At 39.7% G+C, this 26,540-nt stretch overlaps 1 protein-coding gene across 5 annotated transcripts in view; it reads left to right on the top strand.

Annotated features, from left to right (window-relative positions):
• Positions 1 to 26,222, top strand: part of TRA2A (transformer 2 alpha homolog) — a 48,063-nt gene extending 21,841 nt beyond the window's left edge. For 4 of the 5 annotated variants that reach the window (XM_024223215.3, XM_024223230.3, XM_024223237.3 and 1 more), the window contains exons 4-9: positions 4,456 to 4,518; positions 10,506 to 10,694; positions 23,408 to 23,523; positions 24,071 to 24,193; positions 24,998 to 25,065; positions 25,268 to 26,222. In XM_024223215.3, coding sequence (XP_024078983.1) covers positions 4,456 to 4,518; positions 10,506 to 10,694; positions 23,408 to 23,523; positions 24,071 to 24,193; positions 24,998 to 25,065; positions 25,268 to 25,278 — 570 coding nt within the window. In that variant the 3' untranslated portion in view covers positions 25,279 to 26,222. The remainder of the gene's footprint in view (positions 1 to 4,455; positions 4,519 to 10,505; positions 10,695 to 23,407; positions 23,524 to 24,070; positions 24,194 to 24,997; positions 25,066 to 25,267) is intronic. The other variant, XM_024223221.3, reaches the window with a different exon arrangement.
• Positions 26,223 to 26,540: the final 318 nt, after the last annotated feature.

Genomic DNA, 26,540 nt, shown 5'->3' on the forward strand with positions numbered 1-26,540 from the left:
GAAGGGCAGTACAGATAGCAGTAGGTATAGAGGGACTTGCCCATGAAGAAAAACTAGAAGAAATATGTATTAAGCTTAAAAAAAAAACTGCTAAAGACATGCTGTAACAAACACAAATAATTAAGGGTGTCAAGGATAAAGAGGAAATTGCTTAATGATATGGGGAGGAATAACTGGAAATTATGGAATGAAATGGAGCCAGGTAAAACTTAGGCTGAACTTCAGGGGGGAAAATGCTTAAATGGTGTAATTGATGCAATAATCTTCCAAAGGAGGAGTTGGCATCCTTGTTCAAATTACCCAGATTGAGCATGGCAAAACTAGACTGAAACATTGAATAAAGTAGTGAAGCCATTCTGGATCAAAGGAAATAACAAAAAGGCAAAATACTCAAAAATGTCTAGGGAATATCCAGCATTGGCGTAAATGTGAATTGGATAAGGTTTATTTTTTTTATCATACATTTTGGTGTATCACTTTGATCCATGATCAAGAGTCATCAGTACCTGTCTGACTGACTTTAGTTTCTGGAAGGAACCTGCCAGTTGAAATCTGAGGTGCTGCTCCTCAGAGTAGCTCTATCTCCTGTATAGGCTTTTAGCTCACAGCAGAGCCCCTGCTATCAGTAGTCCTCTGTCTCTCCGCTCCAGTTGACAGTTACTTTAGTGACTCAGGTACTCTTACTTCAGCACTTTTGTAGCTATGGCAGCAGAAGCAAGATCCAAATGAAACATGGGGCCGGAGTATGCCTGATCTATTCTGTGGCAAGCTTGCCCATAGGATTTTGACCCTCCTTCAAGACAGAGAGAGTCCCACAAGATTGATGACACCAAGAACAAGAACCTGTGATCCTGATGGGCTGGGCAATATGCTGTTTGGTATTGCACGAGATGACTTACCAACCCAGCAGGCTCAATCCAATTAAAATGGATGATTTAAGTCTTTACTGCTGGGGGAATGAAAGCTGAAACGAGCTTTTCCTCCAAATCTATTTGTGACTACTAAGAATACCAACGCTGCCCAGCTATCCACTTACTATAAAGAAAAAGGGGGTTGGACAACTCACGTACTCCTGATCCTTTAGGAAGTTCATCTAAGTTACGCCTTTTTTCTCTGATCCGTTGCGTCCTGAAGAAACTGAATTCAGTGGCTCTGATTCTGATCACCACCAATTTGGTAGAAATGATCAGGATGATCCAAATTGATGATCCTGATTTCATTTGCCTTCAGTTTGCCTGATTATGTGTTCTTTACATTAGCGTTGGAGTTAGCAATAAGCAGTCTAAATTGCTCGACTTGGGAAATACATTAGTTTATGTAACCATGGTAGCTAACTTCAGACATAAGTCAGTACATTTCTCCATATCAAAAGTGCCTATTGACCCCTCGCTACCTTAAAATATTTTAAAAGGTGCAAGCGAGGAAAGCATTTCGCATATGGCGATATGCCCATTTCATTTATTAGTTTGCACAATACAATATTTTAGGTATAAAATCCAGCCTAGAACATGTGTACAACATGAGTATGTGTTTTACTGTAGTGGTAATTTTTTAGGCACTCACACTTACGAGTAGTGTATATATGCGTAGAATGCATACAAAAATGCATTAAAAAGGTTATTTAAGGTTTAAAAGTATGTTAACAAACACCCAAGGAAATTACATTTTAAAAAATCTACACTTAGTTATTTAGGTTACAAAGCAAAGAACTTGAAAGTTGGGGAATGTCAGATTCACAGTTGCCCATGCAACCTAAATTTCCCCCCCTTGTGCATACAATCTGTGGACTAAATGAGGTAGGTGTCTTGGGAGGGGGGGAGGATTTGATTAAAGATTGTGCACATGCATTTTGACAAAGTGGCAGAATTAAGATTGCACAGGCAACTGTAAATCTGGACATTCTTAACATCTGCATTCTTAGTTTCGTAATCCTAAACAATTTTCTTTTGAAGCAGTTTTTTGTATTGCACTTCCCTAGGTCTGTTAAAGGGAAAAATATAAAGCAGGTTGTACGGCTGTAACAATCACAGTCATGGATAATCAAGAAAGTTTGAGACCTCAACCCTCAGCAGTGCAGCAAAATTTCTACCACTTGAGAACTGACCATATTAACCGGCAGCAGCAGGAGACAGTTATCCCAGAGCAGGAATGGGCTGCAGGTGCCATGTGCAGAATCAGTGGGGTAGGTGGGGGATCCTGGCTTGATTGTCTCCACTCCCTTCCCAACTGCCCCCTGAGCTGAGGGAGCTTCTGCCCCATATGATGCCCGCAAGGACAGGCAGATGGAGATTGACCTAGATCATGGCTTCAGAGTCATATGTTTGTATCCATGTCCAATCCGCAAACATGGTCTGTGGATATCCGCAGATTTGCAGGGCTCTACCCATGTGATGTGGTTGGAGAATTAGGGGGCCTGGTCTAGCTCCTTCCCTAAACGGCACTACTGGAGTTGCTCTGGTAGGACCCAGGTGTTCCTAATACATCGTGTGCTGTGGCAGCCTGGTTCATTAGAATGTCTGTGTTCTGTTAATATTTTGGCAGGCAGACAGAATTTTCCTGAGGAATGCTAATGAAAGAAGGGAAATTATTTTAACTGTTTATAACTCTGCTAAATCTGAAAGGAATTTCATGGGATTAAAGGCACTTCTCTACCCAAGGGCTTTCTAGTTGCCAAATTTCAAAAGCCTGCTGCGAACAGTGTAGGTGTTAAAACTTCTGGAAAAAGAATTACAAGAATCTGATATGATGGAAAGCATAAAGAAACCTAAATATAGAGATTACCACCAGTTACTCCTGTAATAGTGCATGGCATTGTGCATTTTTACACGTTTTTTCTTCTGTTTAACTTTACAAATAGGTCTAAATATTTCATCATATAATCTCCCGTTTTAAATGCTTTGAATAGACTTGTTTTGCATTTATTTGTATATTTGAGAGAATGAACAATTTCCCTTGATCCAACAATGTAGGTCAGAAAGCATAGTGATAAAGTGAGAAGTGCCAAAAGTCAAGCAGAACTGGGCCTTACAAAGGTAATTAAAATCAATAGTAAAAGGTTCTTTAGCCCTATAAGCAAAAAGAAAACCAGGAAGGAAGTGGGACTGCTAAACACTGAGGACAGGGTGGAGATTAAAATAATATTAAGTATGGCCTAACACCTAAACAAATACTTTGCCTCAGTTTTTAATAAGGATAATGAGGTGCTTGGGGGCAGGGGTATGGTTGCTGATGGGAATGAGGATATGGAAGTAGAAACTGCCACATCGTAGAGGGAGGCCAAACTCAAAACAGCTTAATGAGATCAAATCGAGGGGCCTGGCTAATCTCCATCCAAGAATATTACAGGAACCGGCTCATGAAATTGCTATCCAATAGCAAGGATTTTTAATGAATCCATAAGCTCGGCTGTCATACCATGTGACTGGACAATTACAGACAGAGTGCCTATATTTAAGAAAAGGGGAGGGGCAGAGTAACTTGGGCAACTACAGTCCTGTTAGTTTGACCTCAAATATATGCAAGGTCTTCAAACAAATTTTGAAAGAGAGTAATTAAAGACATAGAGGTAAATGGTAATTGGGATAAAAAAACAACATACCCCTCTACCTCGATATAACGCGATCCAATATAACACGAATTCGGATATAACACGGTAAAGTAGCGCTCCAGGGGGGCGGGGCTGCGTGCTCTGATGGATCAAAGCAAGTTCGATATAATGCGGTTTCACCTATAACGCGGTAAGATTTTTTGGCTCCCGAGGACAGCGTTATATTGGGGTAGAGGTGTAGTTTTACAAATGGTAGGTGAGGCCAGACCAACCTGATCTTTCTTTGAGAAGATAACCAGTTTTTCTAAACAGAAAGAACATAACGGCCATACTGGGTCAGACCAAAGGTCGGTCTATCCCGGTATCCTGTCTTCCGACAGTGGCCAATGCCAGGTGCCCCAGAGGGAATGAACAGAACAGGTAATCATCAAGTGATCCATCACTTGTCGCCCATTCCCAGCTTCTGGCAAACAGAGGCTAGGGACCCCATCCCAGCTAATAGCCATTGATGGACCTGTCCTCCATGAACTTATCTAGTTTTTTTTTGAACCCTGTTAGTCTTGGCCTTCACAACATCCTCTGGCAAAGAGTTCCACAGGTTGACTGTGTGTTATGTGAAGAAATACTTCCTTTTGTTTGTTTTAAACCTGCTGCCTATTATTTTCATTTGATGAGGCCTAGTTCTTGTGTTATGAAAAGGAGTAAATAACACTTCCTTATTTACTTTCTCCACACCAGTCATGATTTTATAGACCTCTGTCATATTCCCCCTTAGTGGTCTCTTTTCCAAGCTGAAAAGTCCCAGTCTTATTAATCTCGCCACATACGGCAGCGGTTCCATACCTCTAATCATTTTTGTTGCCCTTTTCTGAATCTTTTTCAATTCCAATATATCTTCTTTTTTTTAGATCGGGCGACCACACCCTGCACGCAATATTCAAGATGTGGGCATACAAAGGATTTATATAGAGGCAATATGATATTTTCTATCTTTTTATCTATCCCTTTCTTAATGATTCCCAAAATTCTGTTTGCTTTTTTGACTGCCGCTGCACATTGAGTGGATGTTTTCAGAGAACTATCCACAATGGACTCCCAAGATCTCTTTCTTGAGTGGTAACAGCTAATTTAGACCCCATTATTTTATATGTATAGTTGGGATTATGTTTTCCAATGTGCATTACTTCTCATTTATCAACACTGAATTTCATCTGCCATTTTGTTGCCCAGTCACCCAGTTTTGAGAGATCCTTTTGTAGCTCTTCACAATCTGCCTGGAACTTAACTATCTTGAGTAGTTTTGTATAAGCTGCAAATTTTGCCACCTCACTGTTTACCCCTTTTTTCAGATTATTTAATAATATGTTAAATAGGACTGGGCCCGTATTGACCCCTGCGGGACACCACTATTTACTGCTCTTCATTCTGAAAACTGACCATTTATTCCTACCCTTTGTTCCCTATCTTTTAACCAGTTACAGACAACGGTTAGTAGTCCTGCAGTTTCACATTTGACTTCTTTCAGAATTTTTGGGTGAATACCATCTGGTCCTGGTAACTTATTACTGTTTAGTTTATCAATTTGTTCCAAAACCTCCTCTAATGACAGCTCAGTCTGGGACAGTTCCTCAGATTTGTCACCTAAAAAGAATGGTTCAGGTTTGGGAATCTCCCTCACATCCTCAGCCGAGAAGACCAATGCAAAGAATTCATTTAGTTTCTCCACAATGGCCTTATCCTCCTTGAGTGCTCCTTTATCATCTCGATCGTTCGGTGGCCCCACTGGTGGTTTAGCAGGCTTCCTGCTTCTGATGTACTTAAAAAATTACTTTGCTATTACTTTTTGAGTCTTTGGCTAGCTGTTCTTCAAATTCTTTTTTGGCCTTCCTAATTATATTTTGACATTTCATTTGCTAGAGTTTATGCTCCTTTCTATTTTCCTCACTAGGATTTAACTTCCACTTTTTGCCTCTCACTGCTTCTTTTACTTTATTGTTTAGCTACGGTGGCCCTTTTTTGGTTCTCTTACAGGGTTTTTTAGTTTGGGGTATACATTTAAGTTGAGCCTCTATTATGGTGTCTTTAAAAAGTTTGCATGCAGCTTGCATGGATTTTACTTTTGGTGCTGTACCTTATAATTTCTGTTTAACTAACCTCATTTTTGTGTAGTCCCCCTTTTTGAAATTAAATGCTACAGTGTTGGGCTGCTATGGTGTTTTCTCTGCCCCAGGGATGTTAAATTTAATTATGTTAATGGTCACTATTACCAAGCAGTCCAGCTATATTCACCTCTTGGACCTGACCCTGTGCTCCACTTAAGACTAAATCAAGAATTGTCTCTCCTCTTGTGGGTTCCAGGACTAGCTGCTCCGAGAAGCAGTCATTTAAGGCAGGGATTGGCAAACTACGGCCCTTCAGATGTTTTAATCAGGCCCTCAAGCTCCTGCCGGGAAGTGGGGTCCGTGGCTTGCCCCACTCCACGCTTACTATGGCTCTGTGCGGCTCCCGGAAGCAGCAGTATGTCCCATCTCCAGCTCCTACACAAAGGGGCAGCCAGGGTGCTCTGCACGCTGCCCCCGCCCCAAGTGCTGCCCCCACAAGTCCCATTGGCCAGCAACCGCAGCCATTGGCAGCTGCGGACGGGGCAGCGCGCGGAGCCATCTGGTCGCGCCTCTGCTTAGGCAGAGGGGTTCATGCTGCTGCTTCCAGGAGCTGCTTGAGGTAAGTGCCACCCAGAGCCTGCACCCCGACCCCTCCCGCGACCCAACCCCCTGTCCCTCCCCCCGCACCCCTGTCCCAGCCCTGATCCCCTTCCCGCCGTCCAAACCCCTTGGTCCCAGCCCGGAGCACCCTCCTGCACCCCCCAGCCAGAGTCCGCACCCTAACCCTCTGTCTCAGCCCAGAATCCCTTCCTGCACCCTGAACTCCTCATTTCTGGCCCCACCCCAGAGCCCTCACCCCTTCCCGCATCCTAGTCCCCAATTTCACGAGCATTCATGGCCCATGGTACAATTTCCATACCCAGATGTGGCCCTCGGGCCAAAAAGTTTGCCCACCCCTGATTTAAGGTGTCAAGAAACTTTATCTCTGCATCCGGTTCTGAGGTGACATGTACCCAGTCAATATGGGGATAGTTGAAATCCCCCGTTATTGAGTTTTTTATTTTAATAGCCTCTTAATCTCCCTGAGCATTTCACAGTCACTATCACCATCCTGGTCAGGTGGTCGGTAATATATCCCTGCTGCTATACTCTTATTATTCGAGCATGGAATTACTATCCATAGAGATTCTATGGTACTGTTTGGTTCAGTTAAGATTTTTATTTCATTTGATTCTACGCTTTCTTTCACACATAGTGCCATTCCCCCGCTGGCACGACCTGTTCTGTCCTTCCAATATATTTTGTACCCTGGTATTACTGTGTCCCATTGATTATGCTTATTCCACCAAGTTTCTGTGATGCCTATTATATCAATATCCTCATTTAATGTAAGGCACTTCAATTCACCCATCTTATTAAAGCACTTTAAAAACTTGTCACTTTTAAGCTGTCTGCCATTATATGACGGCATGTAGTGATCTAATCTACCTGGATTTCAGTAAAGCATTTGATACAATTCTATGTGGGAAATTATTAGTTAAATTGAAGAAAATGGGGATTAATATGAGAATCAAAAGATGGGTAAGGAACTGGTTAAATAAAGGGGAAACTACAACAGGACATGTTGAAAGGTGAACTGGCAGGCTGGAGGGAGGTTATAGTGGAGTTCCTCAGGGATTGGTTTTGGGACCAAGCTTATTTAACATTTTTTGTTAATGATCTTGATACAAAAAGTGAGCACTAATAAAAACTGAATGACTCAGTGGGGACATTGTCAATACTGAGGAGGACATACAAAAAGATTTGGATGACCTTGAAAACTGAAGTAATAGAAATGGAATGAAATTTAATATTGCAAAGTGCAAGATCATGCACTTCAGGGACTAATTACAAGAATTTTTGCTGTAAGCTGAGGATTTACCATTGGAAGCGACTGAGGAGAAGACAGACCTGGGTATATTGATTGGCAGCTCAATCATCCTGTGATCAGTGTGATGCGGCCATGAAAAAGGCTAATGCAATCCTAGGCTGCATCAGATGAAACATTTCCAGTAGAGCTATGGAATTACCATTGTGCAAAGTACTGGTGAGACCTCATCTGGTTACAGTGTACAGTTTTGGACTCCCATGTTTAAGATGAATTCAAACTGGAACCAGGTGCAGAGAAGGGCGACTAGTATGAGGAGAGAAGTGAAGAACCTGCCTTGCTAGATGAGACCTATGGAGCTTGGCTTGTTTAACCTAACAAAATGAAGGCTGAGGGAAGCTATGATTGCTCTCTGTAAATACATCAGAGGGATAAATACCAGGGAAGGAGAGGAGGTCTTTAAGGGCCATTGTTGTCACAGGAACAAATGGATATAAACTGGCCATAAATAGGCTTAGGTTTGAAATTAGACAAAGGTTTCTAACCATAAGAGGAGTGAAGTTCTGGAACAGCCTTCCAAGGGGAGTAGTGGGGGGCAAAAAACCTAACTTTTTTCAAGACTCGGCTTAATAAGTTGACGGAGGGGATGGTATAATGATAGCCTGCAGTGGCCCATCCACTATTGCTAGTACCAATTATCCCTAGCAGCCTGAGATGGGACGCTATCTGGGGAGGGTTCTGTGTTACTACAGAGAATTTCGCAGGTGTCTGGCTGTTGGGTCTTGCTGACATCCTCGGGGCCTAACCAGTTGCCATATTTGGGGTCGGGAAGGAATTTTCCCCCAGGTGAGAGTGACAGGTTTTTTAGCCTTCATCTGCAGTGTGAGGCATGGGTTACTTGCTGATTTGAACTAGAGTAAATGTTTGATTCCCTGTAACTTGAAATCTTTAAATGAAGGTCTGAGGACTTCAGTAACTCAGAGGTTATGAGCCTATTACAGGAGTGCGTGAGTGAGATTCTGTGGTCTGCTTTGTTCAGGAGGTCAGATTAGATGATTACGATGGTCCGTTCTGGCTTTTAAGTCCGTATCTGTATCAGTTCTCACATTAATTATAAACATTTCTGTATAATATTGTAAATGAGCTTACCCGCAGACACAGAAAAATTTAAGCTTTGTAAATTATAAACAATGGTGAAAACCAGGTAGAAAATGGTTTAGTCCTGAGAAAAGCTTAAAGAAACACCATCAGTTTGTGATCTGGTCAATTAAAGTAGTAGTTTTGGAACCCATGTCTGTCCAGGAATCCCCTGTCAATTTTTTATAGCATGTACAATCACATTTTTCCTTTAAACTTTCACTTTTATTGTATAAGATTTACACAAAGAAATAATTAAAACTGATTGTGCATTTGACATTATTGAATAAAGTAATCCAATTGAAGGTACAAAAGAATTTTCTCACTAAAATTTCAGTTAGTAATTTTAAATTCTAATAATGACAAGAACAAAATTATCATACAGATGTTTGATTTTTAAATTTAAAGTGTCTTTATGCCTTAAACAGGATGGAAACCTCATTTCAAAATGCACAGGGCCCACACATTGTCACAAGGAGTGTTTCTTTTAGAATAACTGACATGAATAAGAAGTTCATGCCAATTGTAGAGATATGAGATCCCTTAGGGAATTAAGGAATGAAATTACACTTTTTTTTATGTAAGTCAATGACTTACATCAAGTTAGTGGTCACTGAAAATGTCAGTGAATTATTCCATGGCTGTGGAATTAAGCTCCAAAATGAAAAATAAAAAATTGTAATTTTCTTCACAGTTCCAGGGATCAGGAGCATGTAAACCAGTGCACTTTTTGTGGCTAGAAAATCTGAAACCATAGTTCTGAAAGGTGTGAACTGCCCCATTAACTTCATTGTTCTATCTAAAAATGATTAAATAAATTTCAACCTTATTAACTTTCACTGCTAATTGTAGCTGAAACATTCAGCTACTGCAATTAATCCTACAGTCCTAAAGTGCTTCCGACAGTTCCGAATGTGCCAGAAGTTTCAAAACAGCTTCTACAATGCATTGTATTAAAACTAAAATATCCAGCATATCAAAAAATGAAAATGTGGAGACAACATAAAATAAATGTAATAAAAAGTACTGTATTGATTGTATGGGTCGTTATATTTTTAAAAAGTAGGTTTAGTAAAATTCAACTGAAATGAAGGTGCCAAAGAATTTCCAGTCTACCATGTAAGAATCCTGGCATCTTGCTGCAGAACTCTGGTCCTACTGGTTTTGGAGTGCCAAGGTCCCTTTAAAATAGTACACATCTATACTATCTAGATAAGATGAGCTTGTGATCTTGGTCTGTTTAGAGGGATAGGACAGATATGCACCTTACAAACCTAAATTGAGCCTTTTATTTACAGACAAAAAACAATTGGGGGGGGGGAGGGGAATGACTGTAATCTTCCCCAAAGATTGTGAATATTTCTGGCATAGTAATAGTTGAGATGTCCATAGCTAGCAAAAGATAAATTAGGAATTCAGGCACCCCTATGCTAAATATTCATGAATAGAGTATTAAATGACATTCCAGTCTCTGCAGAGAGGTCAAGGATGGAATCTCAATGGAGAGTAGTGCTACTCTGACCAGTAGTGTCTGTCCTTCCAAATCAGGCCAGTAGCATATTAGTGAGGGGCAGTATCGGAAAGCTTCTGGAGCAGCTGTCTATGTTGTACTTGTTCTGTAGGTGAACAAAGGGCTTCAGATTCCAGTACTGTGAATTCAGCATCATTTGCTAATATTTAATTTGCTGTAATAGATTTTATTAAAAAATTAAGTTTGATTTTTTGAAAATACCTTTTAGTTCATTAAGGTTGAAGTGCTAAGCTTTGAATAACCAGGAAAACAAATAGTAGTTGGCTGATATGATAGTAATAACATTTTAATGGAATATATTTTGAACTTTCGTTTTAACAGGCTAATCCAGATCCTAACACATGCCTTGGAGTGTTTGGCCTCAGTTTGTATACCACTGAGCGAGACTTGCGTGAAGTCTTTTCCCGTTACGGACCTTTGAGTGGCGTCAATGTGGTTTATGATCAGCGGACTGGACGATCAAGAGGATTCGCTTTTGTTTATTTTGAGAGAATAGACGATTCTAAAGAGGTAAATTCATGTTTATTGCTCTTGACTGTAGTTCATTCTTATTACATATTTGTAAAAAGCTTCACAAATATTTTTATAAACTAAAGAATTTAAATGTATTTTGTGAATCTCACAGATGCTGAAAATCGCCGTCTAAATAGTACATTGGTCAAATTCATGAGAAGTAATGATTTGGTGTTTATAAAACACTGCAATTTTATATACAAATATATTGTTTAAGCAAACATTATTAGGCTTGACAGCTGTAAAGTGCAATCAGTATACATCCATTAACACAACCATAACTACCCACTAATGCAAGCCCTATTTGCCTCACTACATCTATTACAAAATGGAAATAAAATCTTTAAAGGGGCATGGATTTTTTTTAATGTTACGAAACTTTTTAAACATCTGCCTTTAAAAAATTACTTCTCTCTTCCCTGAGCAGTCTCTTACCTGTCAGAATCGTGAGAAATACCATTGTTTTCCCTCACATAGTCTTGAGCTTTTGTCTGTCACCATTGTTTTAAGGAGCAAGATTTGGACAGCTTAGTTTAACTCGTCAGTGTGTGCCTTTATTGGTCAGTGGGTTACTAATCAATGCAAAACACTGACAACACACCTTGCTGCTGGGATTGATCATTCTCCATCCATGATATGGTCAGTTGAGGAGGAAAGAATGGAAACCAAGAATCTAAATTGATTTTTGCACAAGGGGTACAGAACACTATATTAAAGTAGTGTCTTTTTTAAAAAGAGGTGTATTGTTACTTCTTCCCTGATATGAAATTATATTGAAACTTCTGTGGCTGTGAGGCCACCTCAATTAAAGATACTGTATCTCCAGATTTTCTAAACAGTGCTCTGTCAAAATGAAGAAAAATAGACACCAAATCAACAGTTTCAAGTTTACAGTCAATGCTTCTTCCATTAAACTAGTTTCGCAAATGCTGGGATGTGACACCTTCCCTACTCTCCCCCCAAGTGGGTCACGAGGGGGTAGCTACCCGATTGGTTGCACTCCAGGGGCTAAGAAACAAAAAAAATTTCCTATGCTTAGGTAGAAGGCATTTTGATTAAGAGGAAGGGTGGGTTAGTGGTTAACACTGGACTGGGACTTGAGAGATCTGGATTCCGTTCCTGGTTCTTCCACAGATTTCTAGTGTAACTACAGATGAGTAATTTGCAGGTTAAGTTTCCTGATTGTAAAATGGAGATAATAGATTCAGGAATTGCAGTAAAATGGAGAACACCTCATGGGTGTAGAACATCAGTTTATTAATGTTTTTTGTTAAGCACTCACGTGACAAGAATGTGAGATAGGAAGAAAGCTACCAAAGGCTTCAGCTTTTAGGAGTGAGGAAAAGAGAAGCTTTCTTTTTCTTGCAGTTACTTCACTCTGTTATTCCACTTTAACTTGAAACAGTTGGATGGAAGGAGGTTGCGGAATGGGGGAAATCATAGTTATTATCAGCACCTTACTCAACACATTGCCCCCAGTCTCCAAACTGAGGTCCAGTTTCTTGTTGAGGAGCCCATATTTGCACTTCTTTGTGGCCACAAATTTTTGTGGGATTTTGGATTGCAGTAAGAAGTGTAATTGATGATTGGATCCTCGGTGGGAACAGTTCATATCCACAGTACTAGACCATGCTCCCTCTTGTTCAGCTGAAGTAACTGGAAGAAGAGCACTATTTTACATACCTTTGGGAATTACTTGCCATATGTAGAAGTCATGCATGCCAACGTGTGTCCTTTAAAGTGATCCATGTAAACAGCTGAACTTTCTTTCCTATTCAATATGGAGCTATGCTTTAGTCTTTCATGAACTAGTCCAAAGTAAACAAGTGTTTCTTTGGACCATTAGCAGGTTCATGTGCATTCTGACATGTCTGAAACTTGACTAAGATTCCTTTGAGATTTTAATGTGACCCTGGCAAAGCTGATCAGCTTTAAAGTTATTTAGTACCTGTGTTTTCTGCTACTGAGTAACTGGCTACAGAGACCCCACCTTAAGCAAAACTTAAGATTTCATTTTAAAGTTTCTAGCCCTCATGGTTATGAAAAGAACATGAAATGAGTGTAAACTGTCTCCGTGTTGTCTTCCTAAGTGCGTAGACAGTCTGAAACAATAGGTCTAAGAGGTGTGAATTATCCTCATGCTCAATAGAGGGTGAATTCTGGAACCTAATTATGACAGTTTGTGTCAGCCTTGTTAACTATAACAATGCTGACCACATTAGCAGAAACATCTGGCTATTATGCTTATTTCACAGTCATAAACTGTTTTCCCAGATTCCAAAAGCCCCAGCTATCTCTTAACCAGCTGATAGTCTCCAGCTTCCACAATGCAGTTCTGTATTTTCCGCACACAATTCTGCAGCCAATTAAAAAACTGATAATTATGGTGCAACGTTTAATTGAATTTAACATGCTTTTATTTAATTCTGTAAAATTCTCCTTCAGTGTGAAACTGCTACAGAATTTCCAGTCTTTCACCAGAGTGCTAAATTTCTGTCACGGTAGAATTTGGGTCCATTCAGCATGTCTGAGTACACATAACTGCCATCTCTCCATATGCTATCCAGTCTCCCTCTACTTAAGTAAAAATATCATAGGTGGTAACAACCAAACTCCACATCACTTAATAGCCCCACCCTATCATTTCTCATTAAGTATCAGGATGTCGACTCCCACCTCTGATTGTCTCATGATACTAGCCTTGATTACCCATTTGTTAGATTTTCAAACAAGGACCGTCATGCTTTCTCCCATGCGGCCCCTCACGCTTGGGAGGAGCTTCCTGTAAACATCCGCAAAACCACTTCAATGTTCTCCTTCAGATCCCTCCTTAAAACTCTCCTATGCCACGATGCACCCAAAAAGATTGACAACAATTGGGTTATGGTCTCAGCACACCAGTAGCCAATGAGGCTGGCCAATATTGTCTAATTGCTTCCCTGTGCTCTTTGTTGTAACCCTCTGTCTCTTGTATAATTAGATTGTAAGCTCCTTGGGCAGGAACCTCCTTTTTTGTTCTCTGTTTATGAAGCGCCTGTCAAAGTGGGGTCCTAGTACATGAGTACATCTTGAATTTTTCTGTCAGACTTTAGATAGGTCTTGAGAAAGAGGCAGTCGTTGTAGCAGTAATTAATGGCCACTCTCCAGCTATGGATAAAAGCAAAACCTCAGCCTTACTTTGGCTTTTGATTCTATTGTTGCATGGCATAGCTAAAGTAGATGGCATAACACTACACTCATTCCAACTGAACAGGACCCAGATAGAGGTGTTGGAAAGCTGCTCCTCTTTTTTTCTTCAATTGATGTCCCTATGGGTGCTTCGCTTCAGGCATGCATGCACCTGTTGATCCCATGATTGGAGATTTTTACTTAGCAATGTCCATTCAGTCTGCTCATCCATCCCTATGCCTCCTTGTGCCAGATACCAAGGCTATATTGGGGTGTGTGGGCAACCGCCCTGAGTTCCTTCTCAATCGCCTCAGCCTGAGACGTAGCCTTAGGGCTGGTCTACACTGCCGCGCTAGTTCGGCGGCTGGGGATCGAAGTTCCGAGTTCGATTTATCGCGTCTGGTCTGGACGCGATAAATCGAACCAGGAAGTGATCCCCGTCGACTGCGGTACTCCAGCTCAACGAGAGGAGTACCACGGAGTCGACGGGGAGCCTGCCTGCCGCGTGTGGACCGCGTCTGAACCGCGGTAAGTTCGAAGTAAGGTATGTCGAATTCAGCTACGTTATTCACGTAGCTGAATTTGCGTACCTTACTTCGACTTGGGGGGTAAGTGTAGACCAAGCCTTAGTGTGTCCTCCTTGAGTGTGCCTTGGCTTTTCTAATATTTCTATAGTGGTATAGTTGTTAGTATAGATTTAGTTAGATAAGTAGTGAGATAATAGTTTTACTGTCTTTACCCTCTGGGAGACTTTTATTTTTCCTGGCAGGGCATATCTGGCTCACCAGACTTCAAACATTGCGTCTCCTGCTGAGAGGCTGTACTTGTGCGAGATGGCCACTCTAAGTGTGTCGGTTGCTTGGGAAGTCTCACGTCTGCCAGAAGTGCAATTTCTGCCTGGCCCTCAAATCCAGGGCAATGAAAAAGGAGGTTAAACTCAGTCTGCTAATGATGGCACACTCCCTTCAGACAGTTCCTGAGTCAGGTCAGGAGACAGACACAGAGAGACAGACACACACACACAGTACAGCTGTCTCCAGACAGCACCCCTTTTACCTCAGCACAGACTTCTCCTAAGGAAGGAAGGAAGAACTTTGGAGGCTTCAGGAAATGCTTCTAAAAAGAAGAACATTGGCTCTCGCCTTAAGGACCCAGCTCCAAAACAAGTCCAGGACCCTGGTGAGATCTATGGTCTCTGAAGGCTCTACCTCTTGACTCGATACCACTGAGTCGAAGGACTCCTCATCCATTACCAGAGGGGTTGTAAAGTCCTGGAGCACCAAGGAGAAAGAGAGGTCCAATTGGGACTTGGTACCTTCTACCAGCAAGGAGGGCAAGCACAGACACTCAGGACTGACACCATCAATGTTTAGCCTAGCTGTCAGTACCCATGCATTCGGCACCAGCAAGCAACAGCACCACACACCATTGGCTTTTATTTCGGTATGCCTACCATTGGTGGTACCCCATCAACTTTGGCAACCATGGCCTCCGCTACCGTGTCGGTACTGATCCCCTTTTCGGTACCACAGGAGTTCAGATATACTAAGGCAATATCAGCCTTTCATCCTCCACTAGAACGATTTTCCATATTTGCTCATGCAGTGTGGTCTAGGCTTATTAAAGGTTTGAGGAATGTCTGTCTCCAGATTAGAAACCCTGCCCCAACCTGAGACCTCAATCTGGTACCTTATGAGACCTCCATTCGAACCAGTGGCAACCTGCTCTGTTGCTTTGGTCTATGAAGACAGCCTTTTTAGTAGCCATCACGTCAGCCATAAGGTCAGGGAGATTGGATCCTGGATGGAAGATTCCCTTTCCCTGTCCCCCATTTACAGTGGTCTTTAAGGGTAAGTTCTCTTTACATCCACACCTTAAATTCTTATCTAAGGTTCTATCAGAGTTCCACCTTATTCAAGCCATTCATCTATTGGTGTTTTTTCCAAAGCTACATAGTTCTCTACAGGATTTTTGTTTATATACCCTGGATGTCAAAAGGGCATTGGCCTTCTACTTAAATGGGATCAAGCAATTTAGGAAGACACCTAGGCTCTTCATTTCCCTTGCAGATAGATCCACACAGTTCTCAATCTCTACTCACAGGCTATTAAGATGGATATCTAGATGTATTGATCACTTGTTATGATGCTGTGGGTGTTCATCCACCCCTCACCCCCAGGGTAATAGCACATTCAACCAGATCGCAGGCAACATCTGTGGCATTACTGATTGAGTGTACTAGTATCTGAAATACTGTAGGGCTACTACATGGGCTTCAATACATACGTTTTTAAAATATTACACCTAGCTCCATGCTGTCCATGCTTGGTTCTGCAGTACTGTCTTCGGTTCCAGACTCTATTCTGAAGCTCCCTCCTGCACTGAAGGTACTGCTCAGAAGTTACCTAAAGTGGAGCACTCATAGGGACACTTCTCAAAGAAGAGGAGGTTGGTTACTTTGTGCAGTAACTGGTTATTTCAGGAGTGGCAGAAGCACCCTAAAAGTGCGGAGACCACTAGCGCCCGAACTGTGGCCCCTTCCCCCCCCTCTTGGTCACTTGTCCTCGTGGCTGGTATACCCTCGCATTTTTAAAAGTAGTGAGGCCATGGCCCCCTTGCCTCTCCTGTTCCAGCGTTCCTGAGTTCTGTGAGAAATGTGTCTCTGGGGTGCTCCACTACCCACCCTTCTTCCCCTCTGCTTCAGACTATTCCTGTTTTGGGTGGAGAAGAAAGGGCAATTCACCTGCGTGCTCCTCAATAACCTTGGTACTGGGTGAGAAGGCATGGGGCACATGCATGGGCTGAATGGACACTGCTAACTGCCTCTGATCAAGGGCTTTGAGGGGTGAATGTGCACCTGAAGGGGGAGACATCTCAAAGAACCACAGTTACTTCACAAAGCGAGTAATTTCTTCCCAAAGAGCTCTCATGTAGAGTACTGTAAAGATCTACTTGCTGAGCTTACAAGACACCATGGGGGTTAACTGACAAACCCATCTTTGTTTTCAACAGATGCAATAAATGACTTCACAGTTAGATTCCAGTGTTTCCAAAAGATCAGCTGTTGAACAGCCTTAATTCACCCAGCTTCTTGTATCTAACACCAACTGAATAGGTGTTGCTATTACTACAAAGGCTGTATTGAGTGCATTTCTTGCTGCTATAAGCTTTTAGCAGTCCTGCGCTATCATGCTATTATATAAGGCAGGGTTGTTTCACTTGCCAACCTAAGACCGTTTTTTCTTCAAAATATATGCAAAGTTTACATGTGGTCCTTCCTGCATGCTTTTTCAAAACAATTGCTTAGAATCTTTAAGGGTCCAGTTTGGTCTTTAGTTGTATTTTCAAAGCAGAGGTACCCAAACTATTCTACCTGCTAGAGTATTTTTTGTCCTTTTCAGGATGTTTATTTGAGTAGGCCAATTGTAAAACAAGGATTGTTTCTGAGGGCACAATCTTTGAGGTTCTGTCTGATTTTTTTTATTTTTTTTTTATTAGAGGAAAGGAGATGTTTTATCACTCACGTTATATTTTCTTAAGCAACTTAGTTGGGCATTTGTGTCTTGCCTGTTGCAGCATGTGGTCACTTGTGTTCTTCCTTGAGTTACTCAGTCTCAAAGAATGAGATGTTTAAGGAATGGCATTTTATTACAAGGGATTATCACATTTGTAATCCTCTCTCTTTGGAGATAATTGACAGGATTGGGATTCCATCATAAAATTCTAACGAAAAATCATTCTACCTCCTTTTTACAGCATTGTCACTGAAACACCTTGATGGAATTCTAGCCCATTCTCACCTATCCACCTACTTCCTATTTGCGTTTTGGGGTTCACTTTTTGATTTAAAAAAAAATGCATCCTCAGAAATGTTGTTTGTGTTGACTAATAATATATATAGCAGTGGGGAAAAACTACTACTACACTCATAGCTAAAACACCTTTCAGTAACAATGCTGCACATGTGGGGAAGTGGAATGCCTTCTCAATAAAACCCCAAGTAGAATATCTGGAACGTTGTGTATTTGTTTAGTAATGTGTCGGGAAACTTCTAACTGTGAGAGACTGGATAATTCAGGGTATTGGTAATTATATGGAATTTTCAATTTTATTGATGCCAGTTCTATGGAATGTCTAGTTAATCTTATAAAACTACTTTTAGAAGTGGTGGTAATTTACATTGTTGGCAGTCTAGGTAAAGGCACCAAGGATTGTGTAGGCATAGAGACTGCACTGCTTTTTAGACCTTTATAAATTAATTTCCCTGGGTCAGCATAACACATTAATAAAGCATGAACTTGACATTGTTGTTAGATGTACTTTGTGTTAAGGGTGGTCAATTCATCACCTTTCCCAAGCACTGAAACATGAACTTAAATCCAAAAAGACCACAAAAATATTCTGACCAAATATTTACATTACTTAAGACCACTTTTAACTGTTGTCAATGCTAATTACTCTCTACAGTGCTGGCCTATCGGTGTGTTCAGAAATAAATTTACGTAGTTTATTATTAGACTTCAAAAATTCTCATACAAATTATCCAGTGAATGCTTTAAAAAAATTGTTCACATTAAAAAAAAAAAAAAAAATCATACAGAAGGCACTCTTAAGAACAAAATGCACTAGCAGAGATTGAGAGCTTTCGACCTATGGGATTACGATTTAAAAACGTTTGCTGATTGTAAAATGTCCTGACATTGCTGACACACTCATAGAAACATTAGAATAGCATTCCAATTAGAAATAGTTTTGTTTTATATCCTGTATTTATCTACCCTTAAATTCTTTCAAGCTTTTTAAAAAACAGGATCCCAAATTCTTAGCAGGATGTTTAAATATGTAAACAGGCTTGCTTGTAATTTATAACATTTAACATTAGAAATACTTACACCAGAGCAGGAAACAGACTCAGACTCTTATAAGGAAATAGAGTCCTGAATGTAAGACTTGACAGATTACAGTAAATAAAAAAGCTATTTTTATATGCTTAATTTGCTTGCATTTTTTATTCTGATCTGAATGAGATATTAATATATTGGTTTCACAAAAGCTTTAGTTTAATTCATTCATTGTGACTGTTTCGTCCTATCACGTTTTAATATTGTTCATTGGGTCACAATTGTTTTTTGTGGAAGTGATTGACACAGGAAGTACTTCAGGTAAGAAATAGGCAACAGAAGCCAATGATTTAGTAGAAATCCTTTCCATGTAAGTAATCACAATTCTTTTTTAAGAAATACTGAAAATAAATATATGTAGAAATATTTGAATGTGTCCCAAAAGTCATTAACTACTATTTAGAAGTTATAGCTGGAAGTTTTTTATTTAAAACATTTTTACAGTGTGTAAGGGTATTGCTTTTACAATTGAATTAGTAAATTACTAAGTATGCTTGGCCTGCTTCATTGGTTTCACAAATTCTTGAAGCTGTACATAGCAGTTAATGAGACACTGTCAAATAAAGGCCTCTGTTGTTTGATCTGTTTGCAGTTTGGGTTGCATCTCTTACTTAAAACCCATCATGTAATTGGCACAATTATTTTTAGTGACTTTAGGCCTCATGAAATATATTGACAGAGGATTTCACTTTGTAGAGCTATCTGCTGAATAAGTGCAACACACATAGATGGCGTAAGCCCTCCTATGTGCCTCAATCCTCCCCTGGGTTGTTTTTTCTAAGGCAGAAGTTCCCAAACTTTTGTTATTACGTACCCCTTCCGGATCTACCAGCTGTCTGCATACCTCTAGCCTTTTCATCACTGGTAATTTGTGTTCTAAACACTACCTGTCTTTAGCCATCTGTCCATATTTCACTGTTCTCTTTGGTACATCTTGGAGTAAATCAACTACTGTATTTTATATAACAAATTCCCACAGTGTTAAAGCTTTGACTCGTTTATTATGAAAATGCAAGAAATAAAATAATAAATCCACCATTGCACAATTTCTCCCACGTATCCTCAGAGGTTTGCATACCACTGTTTGGAAACCTCTGTTCTAGGGGGGATGAAAGAGTAGTTGAGTCTCTGCCTGTTGAATCCTTGGCCATTGTCACCTAGGGTAAAGGCGGTATACCAATCCACTAGGAACTACACAGACTACCAATTTAGAGTTAATAGGCCACTGAACAGCTGTAAGGATATAAACAGTACTAAGCCTATCGAGGTTTAAGATAGTAATTTAGAATTGAAGGATTCACATGCAGTTACCAATGTTCATATACTTCCACTCTTTCTCCCTCTGTGAAGACAGTGACTTAAAGTTTTTCCCATGGAATCTACACAAGTAAACTACTAAAACTTGTTTCTGTAGAAGAGCTGTCTGTTTGTTGCATCAACTTATAAAAGCCATGGTGATTTCAGGTCCTCTAGAAAGGTTCAGGTATTGGGGAGAAAATCAGTGTTCAAATAGAAAAGGACAAAATCAATAGGGGAAAAATATTATGGCTCTGAAAGGGTAGTAAACAGTGATGTTTAAAACCAAAATTAAACTTTAATAATTTTCCTCTTAAATTTGGGCATCTATTATAGATTTTTCCAGACATTCAAATCAATGCTGTTTTTCACCCTTTTGACGAAAAAGTGAAATTCTGAGACTGTGCTGAATAGATGTGCAATCCTGTTTGAAAATATATTTGCTACAAATGTTTTAAAGAATTTGATTAACTGTGGGAAATTTTCCCTAGGCAAGTAAACATTTTAAACATTTATTATATGCTTTACAGTAAGTAATCAATAAAAATACGCTTTGCATACAAATACAAAATATCTGTACAAACTGATGTGTTTGAGATACAGAAATGCAAACAATATCAAAAGTTATTAGCATTCCTAATGTGTGTCCCTGGCAATAATGTCTGTGCAAATTTAAGACAATTTCACCTGTGGACAATTTAGAAGCAGGAAATGGAAGCAGATTTTCCAAGTGTCCTTTGTTTAGTCATTTTGCAATGATTCTTAGTCCTTAGATGCCAAAAGCAGTCCATGAACTACCATTGCATGGATTTCTCTGTTAGTTGCTTTGTGCTGTTAAAAATAGTACGGAGCATCATTAAGAAGAGTTGCTAGTGGCTGAAGGTGGGATCAGGTTATGAAAATTATTTGACTTTAATTACATTTTTAAAAAAATCTAGGCCACATTGTTCTTGCCTATTGGGTAAATAGATGTCTATAAGAACTGTAATACACATAGGTAAAAAAGGAAATCGCTTTAAAGTTACTTTAAAAATCCTGACCATGATGCTGACAGTTCAGCTTTTTTATTTTTGTGTTTTTGGGTGGGGGAGGGGGGGAGGGTGTCTTTGTGTTTTGTTTTTGATAAACATTTATTTGGGCCATTAAGCAGGCCAGTCAGGTTTTCTGAAGAGCTGTGGAATTACAAATTAAACTGTTGAATCTTTATATTAAAGTGTAATGTACTTAATGTTCTTTGGGGAAACAGTTTATGAATATTTTGGGTCACAATAAAACACTAGAATTACACTGTCTTGAGATCCATAGGTACATATCTTAATGGTAGTTCTAAGACGTTGTTCCAGTTAACACTCTCAAACCGTATTTGCCAGTTCGGTATGTTGTTGGTATATAGCAGTTCTCAAATGGATCATCTTCAAGGCTGACTTCTCCCTGAAAGGGAAGGGGTCATTTGAAATAGAAGTTCCTTTTCCTGTAGAGTTAGTTCTTCAGTTAAACACAAACCTCAATCAAAAGTCTGTATTTGTTGAACTGGCTGTCGTCACTTCAGCCATATTTGCTTTGTTTAGACTTGGCCAAAACTGCTGGCTCATATTTCCTGAGATTTTAAAATATCTTCCACCTGAATATAAAATATCCCCATCTTTTATACCTTATTTCACTTTATCAAGTTTCTGAGATGCCTATGGTCAAAATGACATCAGTTGAGAATCCTGTTGAGTTCTAGGGTGTTCTGTAGCCAGTTGCTTTTTTATATCTGCATGTTTGCTGAACAGCATTTTTATTTTATGGCATTATAGGAGTAGTTTAAAAGATTATGGGTATGCAACCACTTCAAACCTTGTATTTATATGTTTAAGTGTAATGTTGAAAGATTGAGATCTTGCTCATTATCCTCTCATGGTTTTGCTCTGCTATTCCCTGTACTAAATTCAGCTATTTTTGAGCTTGAATAGATATCACTAGGTGGCGATATTGTCTAGATTTAAACAGCATTATAAAAGAGCAAACTAAATGGGATTAAATAGGTTAGTGGAGAATTGTTATTTCCAGTTTGGTAGGGATATAAACAGTGACCATGTGGTGTTGTCTTGTAGTTTCCTATTGCATTGATTTAACATTAAATTATAAAATTATTGTTGGCCAAAAAAGGGATTTGAAAAGGCACCATATCTGAATCTAATTTTGTTTTAATGGTTACAATTTTAGTTACTTTCTGTCTGTAAAAGAGAATGCTTTGTGTATCCTTTACAAGACAGCCTTAAGTGTGGTGTGTGTGATATTTAACTTAAAATCCATAAAATGGGAACACAATTTGGTATGCTAATTTTAATAAAACTCTATTTAGCTCACAAGGAAAATACAGTCTAAATCAGGTAAACTAATTGTTAGTATGAACTGATCGCTCAAAAGACCTGTTAGCAGCTGAGAATGCCCTTAGATGGAAGGGGCCAGAAATTGCTGCTTATGGCAAATAACACTTAATTGTAACCTAATAAATATATTTAAATAATAGTGGTTAACTCTGATCTCTTTGACTGAAGTCTTAGATGATATTCACGTAACTCTTTAAAGTGTGTTATGCCCCTTTGAATTCCAGTTTGCATGATTTGGAATAGGGCTAGGGGGCCATTGTATTGATTCAAAACTGAGAGTATCAGGGGGCCACTGAGTGCGTGCGCGGGTCCCAGCCCTGTCTGCGGGCGCTGCCTTCCAGCACAGTCCCTGATGTGTATCGGTTTAGCGAGCTGCACAGAGTGCGAGTAGGGAGGAAGATTGTAATTAAGTATCCATGTAGGCTGAACCCGCCATTTTATTAAGCTCTGCTGGAGTAGGTCCTTGTAAGGGATATGGCAGGAGGCAGAGAGAGCATGAAATGGCAGCCGACTAGCAGTAATGCGGCCATATGCACCCCGTAGGAAGCCACTGTGTGCGCGGCTTCTGAATGAGCCCGGCCCCTCCGCGGAGCTCGGAAGGATGCCGTTTACAGGGAAAGCTGCTTTGCTGCCTGTTAACTTTTGTGTTGGCTAAATGTCGAAGTGGTGTGGGGAAAGCGTCAGTCTGTTCATGGCTAGCACAGGGATCGCGCGTCACGTAACTCCAGCGCCCCAGTGCAGGCAGCGCTGCAACACTCCGCCTGCGACGGGCATGTCGGCGGGCGGGCGAGGCGAGGCGAGGCGAGGCGCGCCGCTCGCCACAGCGGGGCGCTAGTAACCAGCCTGAATAGAGCCCGTTTGTTCAGGGCTTGTGCCGCGTACTGAAAAGCGAAGCGCTCATTTTATCGCCTATTCATTAACTGGTGTAGCAGCTCGCGAGCTAATGGCCGGGCCCCTGTCTCCCCTGCAGGCGATGGAACATGCAAATGGCATGGAACTGGACGGCAGGAGGATCCGCGTGGATTACTCCATCACCAAGAGAGCGCACACCCCCACCCCGGGCATCTACATGGGCAGGCCAACCCAGTAAGGAATTTACTCTTCATTCTGTGTAAACGGACCTCAGATCAAGTTAAACTAAATGTTATAACTCTGATTGAACTGTAGACACTACCAGCTGCATATTTTTTTGTGAGGGTTTCAGTCGTCTGCCTTTTTAAAGCTGTTCCTTATCTCTAATGTATTTGCATGCAGTGGGGGTGGGTTTGTTGCGGTTGATCTTGAGGTACACTATTAAACCCTGTTTTAGTATGGTAATTTTACTTAAGGTGAACGTCTTTTAAAGCCCAAGAGCTTACTGAGTGAAGAATATATTAAAAATAAACAAGATGGGGGGGGGGAGGAAATGTTCCAGGGCTCTTTAATGTCTAAACCCCACCCCACTCTGGTTAATTAATGCACTTAGTGGTTTTCTTTAAATGTGGAGTCTACTGAGTCTGAGACACAAAGTGTACAGTGAGTAGTTGTCACTTGAGGACGCTGAAGATAATTTTAGAGAACTTAAAATTCACAAGAAAGAATGCAGACTTTTATGCTTCCATTTTATTCCTCTTTTTTTTTTTTTTTTAAATAGCAGTGGAGGAGGAGGTGGTGGTGGTGGAGGAGGAGGAGGAGCAGGTCGTCGTCGTGATTCCTATTATGATAGGGGATATGATAGAGGATATGACAGATATGAAGAATATGACTACCGGTACAGGTAACCAGTTTGATTAATTATTTGATTATTTCATTTTAATTTTTTTAATAAAGGTAGTTGCTGTGGGGAGACTTGCAACTCTCGTACATATCTGGTGTCCTTACATGTCAAGTGACCGCTAGGAGAGACATCAGCAAAAGCAAGCCTTGTAGTCTTACTAATACAGTTACGTCAACTAAATAACATATTCAGCAGTCCACGTACTCCTTTCTAGAGGAATAAGGGGCAAGAAAGGGAAATAATGTCAGTAGGGAACTGGAGGAAAGGCTAATGTAATAGAAAGGTGAGGTTTCAGAATCGGGAGGAGGAGAAAAAAGATCTCTGAACCCAAGCTAATAAGAATGGATGTAAATAGGCAGGGGTGCAAATAAAATTAAAATAGGGAAATATTAAAACAAAATGGAAAATGTGTCATATTGAAAATAAAAGCCACTAAAGGGATGGTTAAGCATGAGGTCAGATCCATTTAAAAATCTTTCTCCTTTGTCAAAGTTGTCTAGTTAAACTAAATTCTTTGGGGGAAAGGACTTGTTTCTACATGTCTTCAGAAGTGCTGTGCACACTTTGGAGCACCATATAGGATAATAAATATATTCTAAATAAACTCATAAGTTTTTAAATACAATACTTGAAATAGAGAAGCTAGGAGCTCCTTAAATATTTCATTGTGAGTCTCTGCCAAATCAGATTTAAATCAACCATAAAGTCCAATCTTCCACCATCAAGGGAACAACTGCATCACATAGAAATGATTGTATAAAGACACTTTCATAACAAAGCAAAAACTTTATATTCTCTTTAAAGGAGACGATCACCTTCACCTTATTATAGCCGATATCGATCACGGTCAAGATCCCGCTCCTATAGCCCAAGTAAGTATATGTAAATAGTTCATATTAAACCATGCTAGTGCATCTAGACTTGATTGTTAGTTTTAATGGAAAATAGACTCGTGATGAATGAGAAATCTTGAATGTGGCAACAGAAAATTCGCCTTGGTGTAAGTTTTGCTATTGCAAGTTTGAATGTTTAAATATTCATGATTTTTATAGTAATATTGTTATCTTTTTCCAGGACGCTACTGAAGAACGGAAGAATTACAGTTGTGGACCTGATTTTTAAATAAAGTTCTGCCCTTAGTTTCCCTTTGGTCTCCCCCTCCTTTCCCCTCAAATCTCTCTTATAAGACCTTTGGTTCATTTAGAAGATACATATTTTCAGTTGAAGTATTGCTGTTTTCCACCCCCTTTTATTGTAATACTCTTAAAATCGTAATTGTTGTAGTTTTGTGTAGTTAAACATCTTAAGCAAAACTAAATAGAAATCCCAAAGTGTTATTACATTTTGTAAGTCATTCTGTTTTTGTTTTTAAAACAATTGTACTCCTGGCTAATCTAATGAGGAGAAGAGAGCATTGATGTTTTTTAAAGCTTGCATGTTGTGTGTAATATACACACTCAGCTACTTTAATATAAACCTGTGTTTCCAAAAAAAACTTGTTAATCTTTCTGTTAATGCTTGGTTGTTAATTTTGAAAAATAAGCAACATCTCTGAACCTTTTCTGTAATGGCAAATTTCACTAGATAGTCATGAACCTGATGGGTTTTTTTGGTTAAATTGCTTTGAGTGTAGAAATATTAGAGCTATAGCAAATTTTCATATTTGGCTTAACTTCTTTGGAAAAACAGATTCTTATACACTGAAGATCAAGATTGTGTTTTATAGATGAAAAGTTTCTAGACTGCTACACAATGGATAACATTTGAAGTTAAAACCATACAAATCTAACTGATTTTTTTTAATTGAACTCAAAGTAGTGTTTCCCCTTAATCAGTGCAGGAGAAAAAATATTTATTGAACATAGCAATTAGTTATATAATTTGCTGTTCATACAAACTCATGTTGGTATTGCAATGATGGTTAAGGAAGTTCTAGTTTCCAGTCCTTTTGAAATTGCTGGTATGGATAGAAAAATTACAGTTACATATAAACCTCTTCTTCCTCAAAATAAAGTTAATTTCACTGAAATGGATTTTCATGTCTTTTATTCTGCATTTACATGTCATCTGGATAATAAAAAGGTACTACTATTACTATGGGCTAAATTCTAACCAGTGAGTTAGAGATGGAGAAGATCCATATTCCAAGAATCTCCTGAATCATCCAGCTCTCATGACTAGATTTAGATTATACTTTATTTATATTGACTTAGTATTTTTTGCTAATTTTTTCACAATCAACTAATTAAACTTAACTATTACTACTTAACTGTGGAAGTTAATTTACTTGATTTTCTTTTTGCATTTCATTCAGTTTTAGATTTGTAAAACATATGCACAGATGGAG

This window comes from Terrapene carolina, unplaced genomic scaffold (assembly GCF_002925995.2).
Source record: "Terrapene carolina triunguis isolate 2854851 unplaced genomic scaffold, T_m_triunguis-2.0 Scaffold84, whole genome shotgun sequence".
NCBI lineage: Eukaryota > Metazoa > Chordata > Testudines > Emydidae > Terrapene > Terrapene triunguis.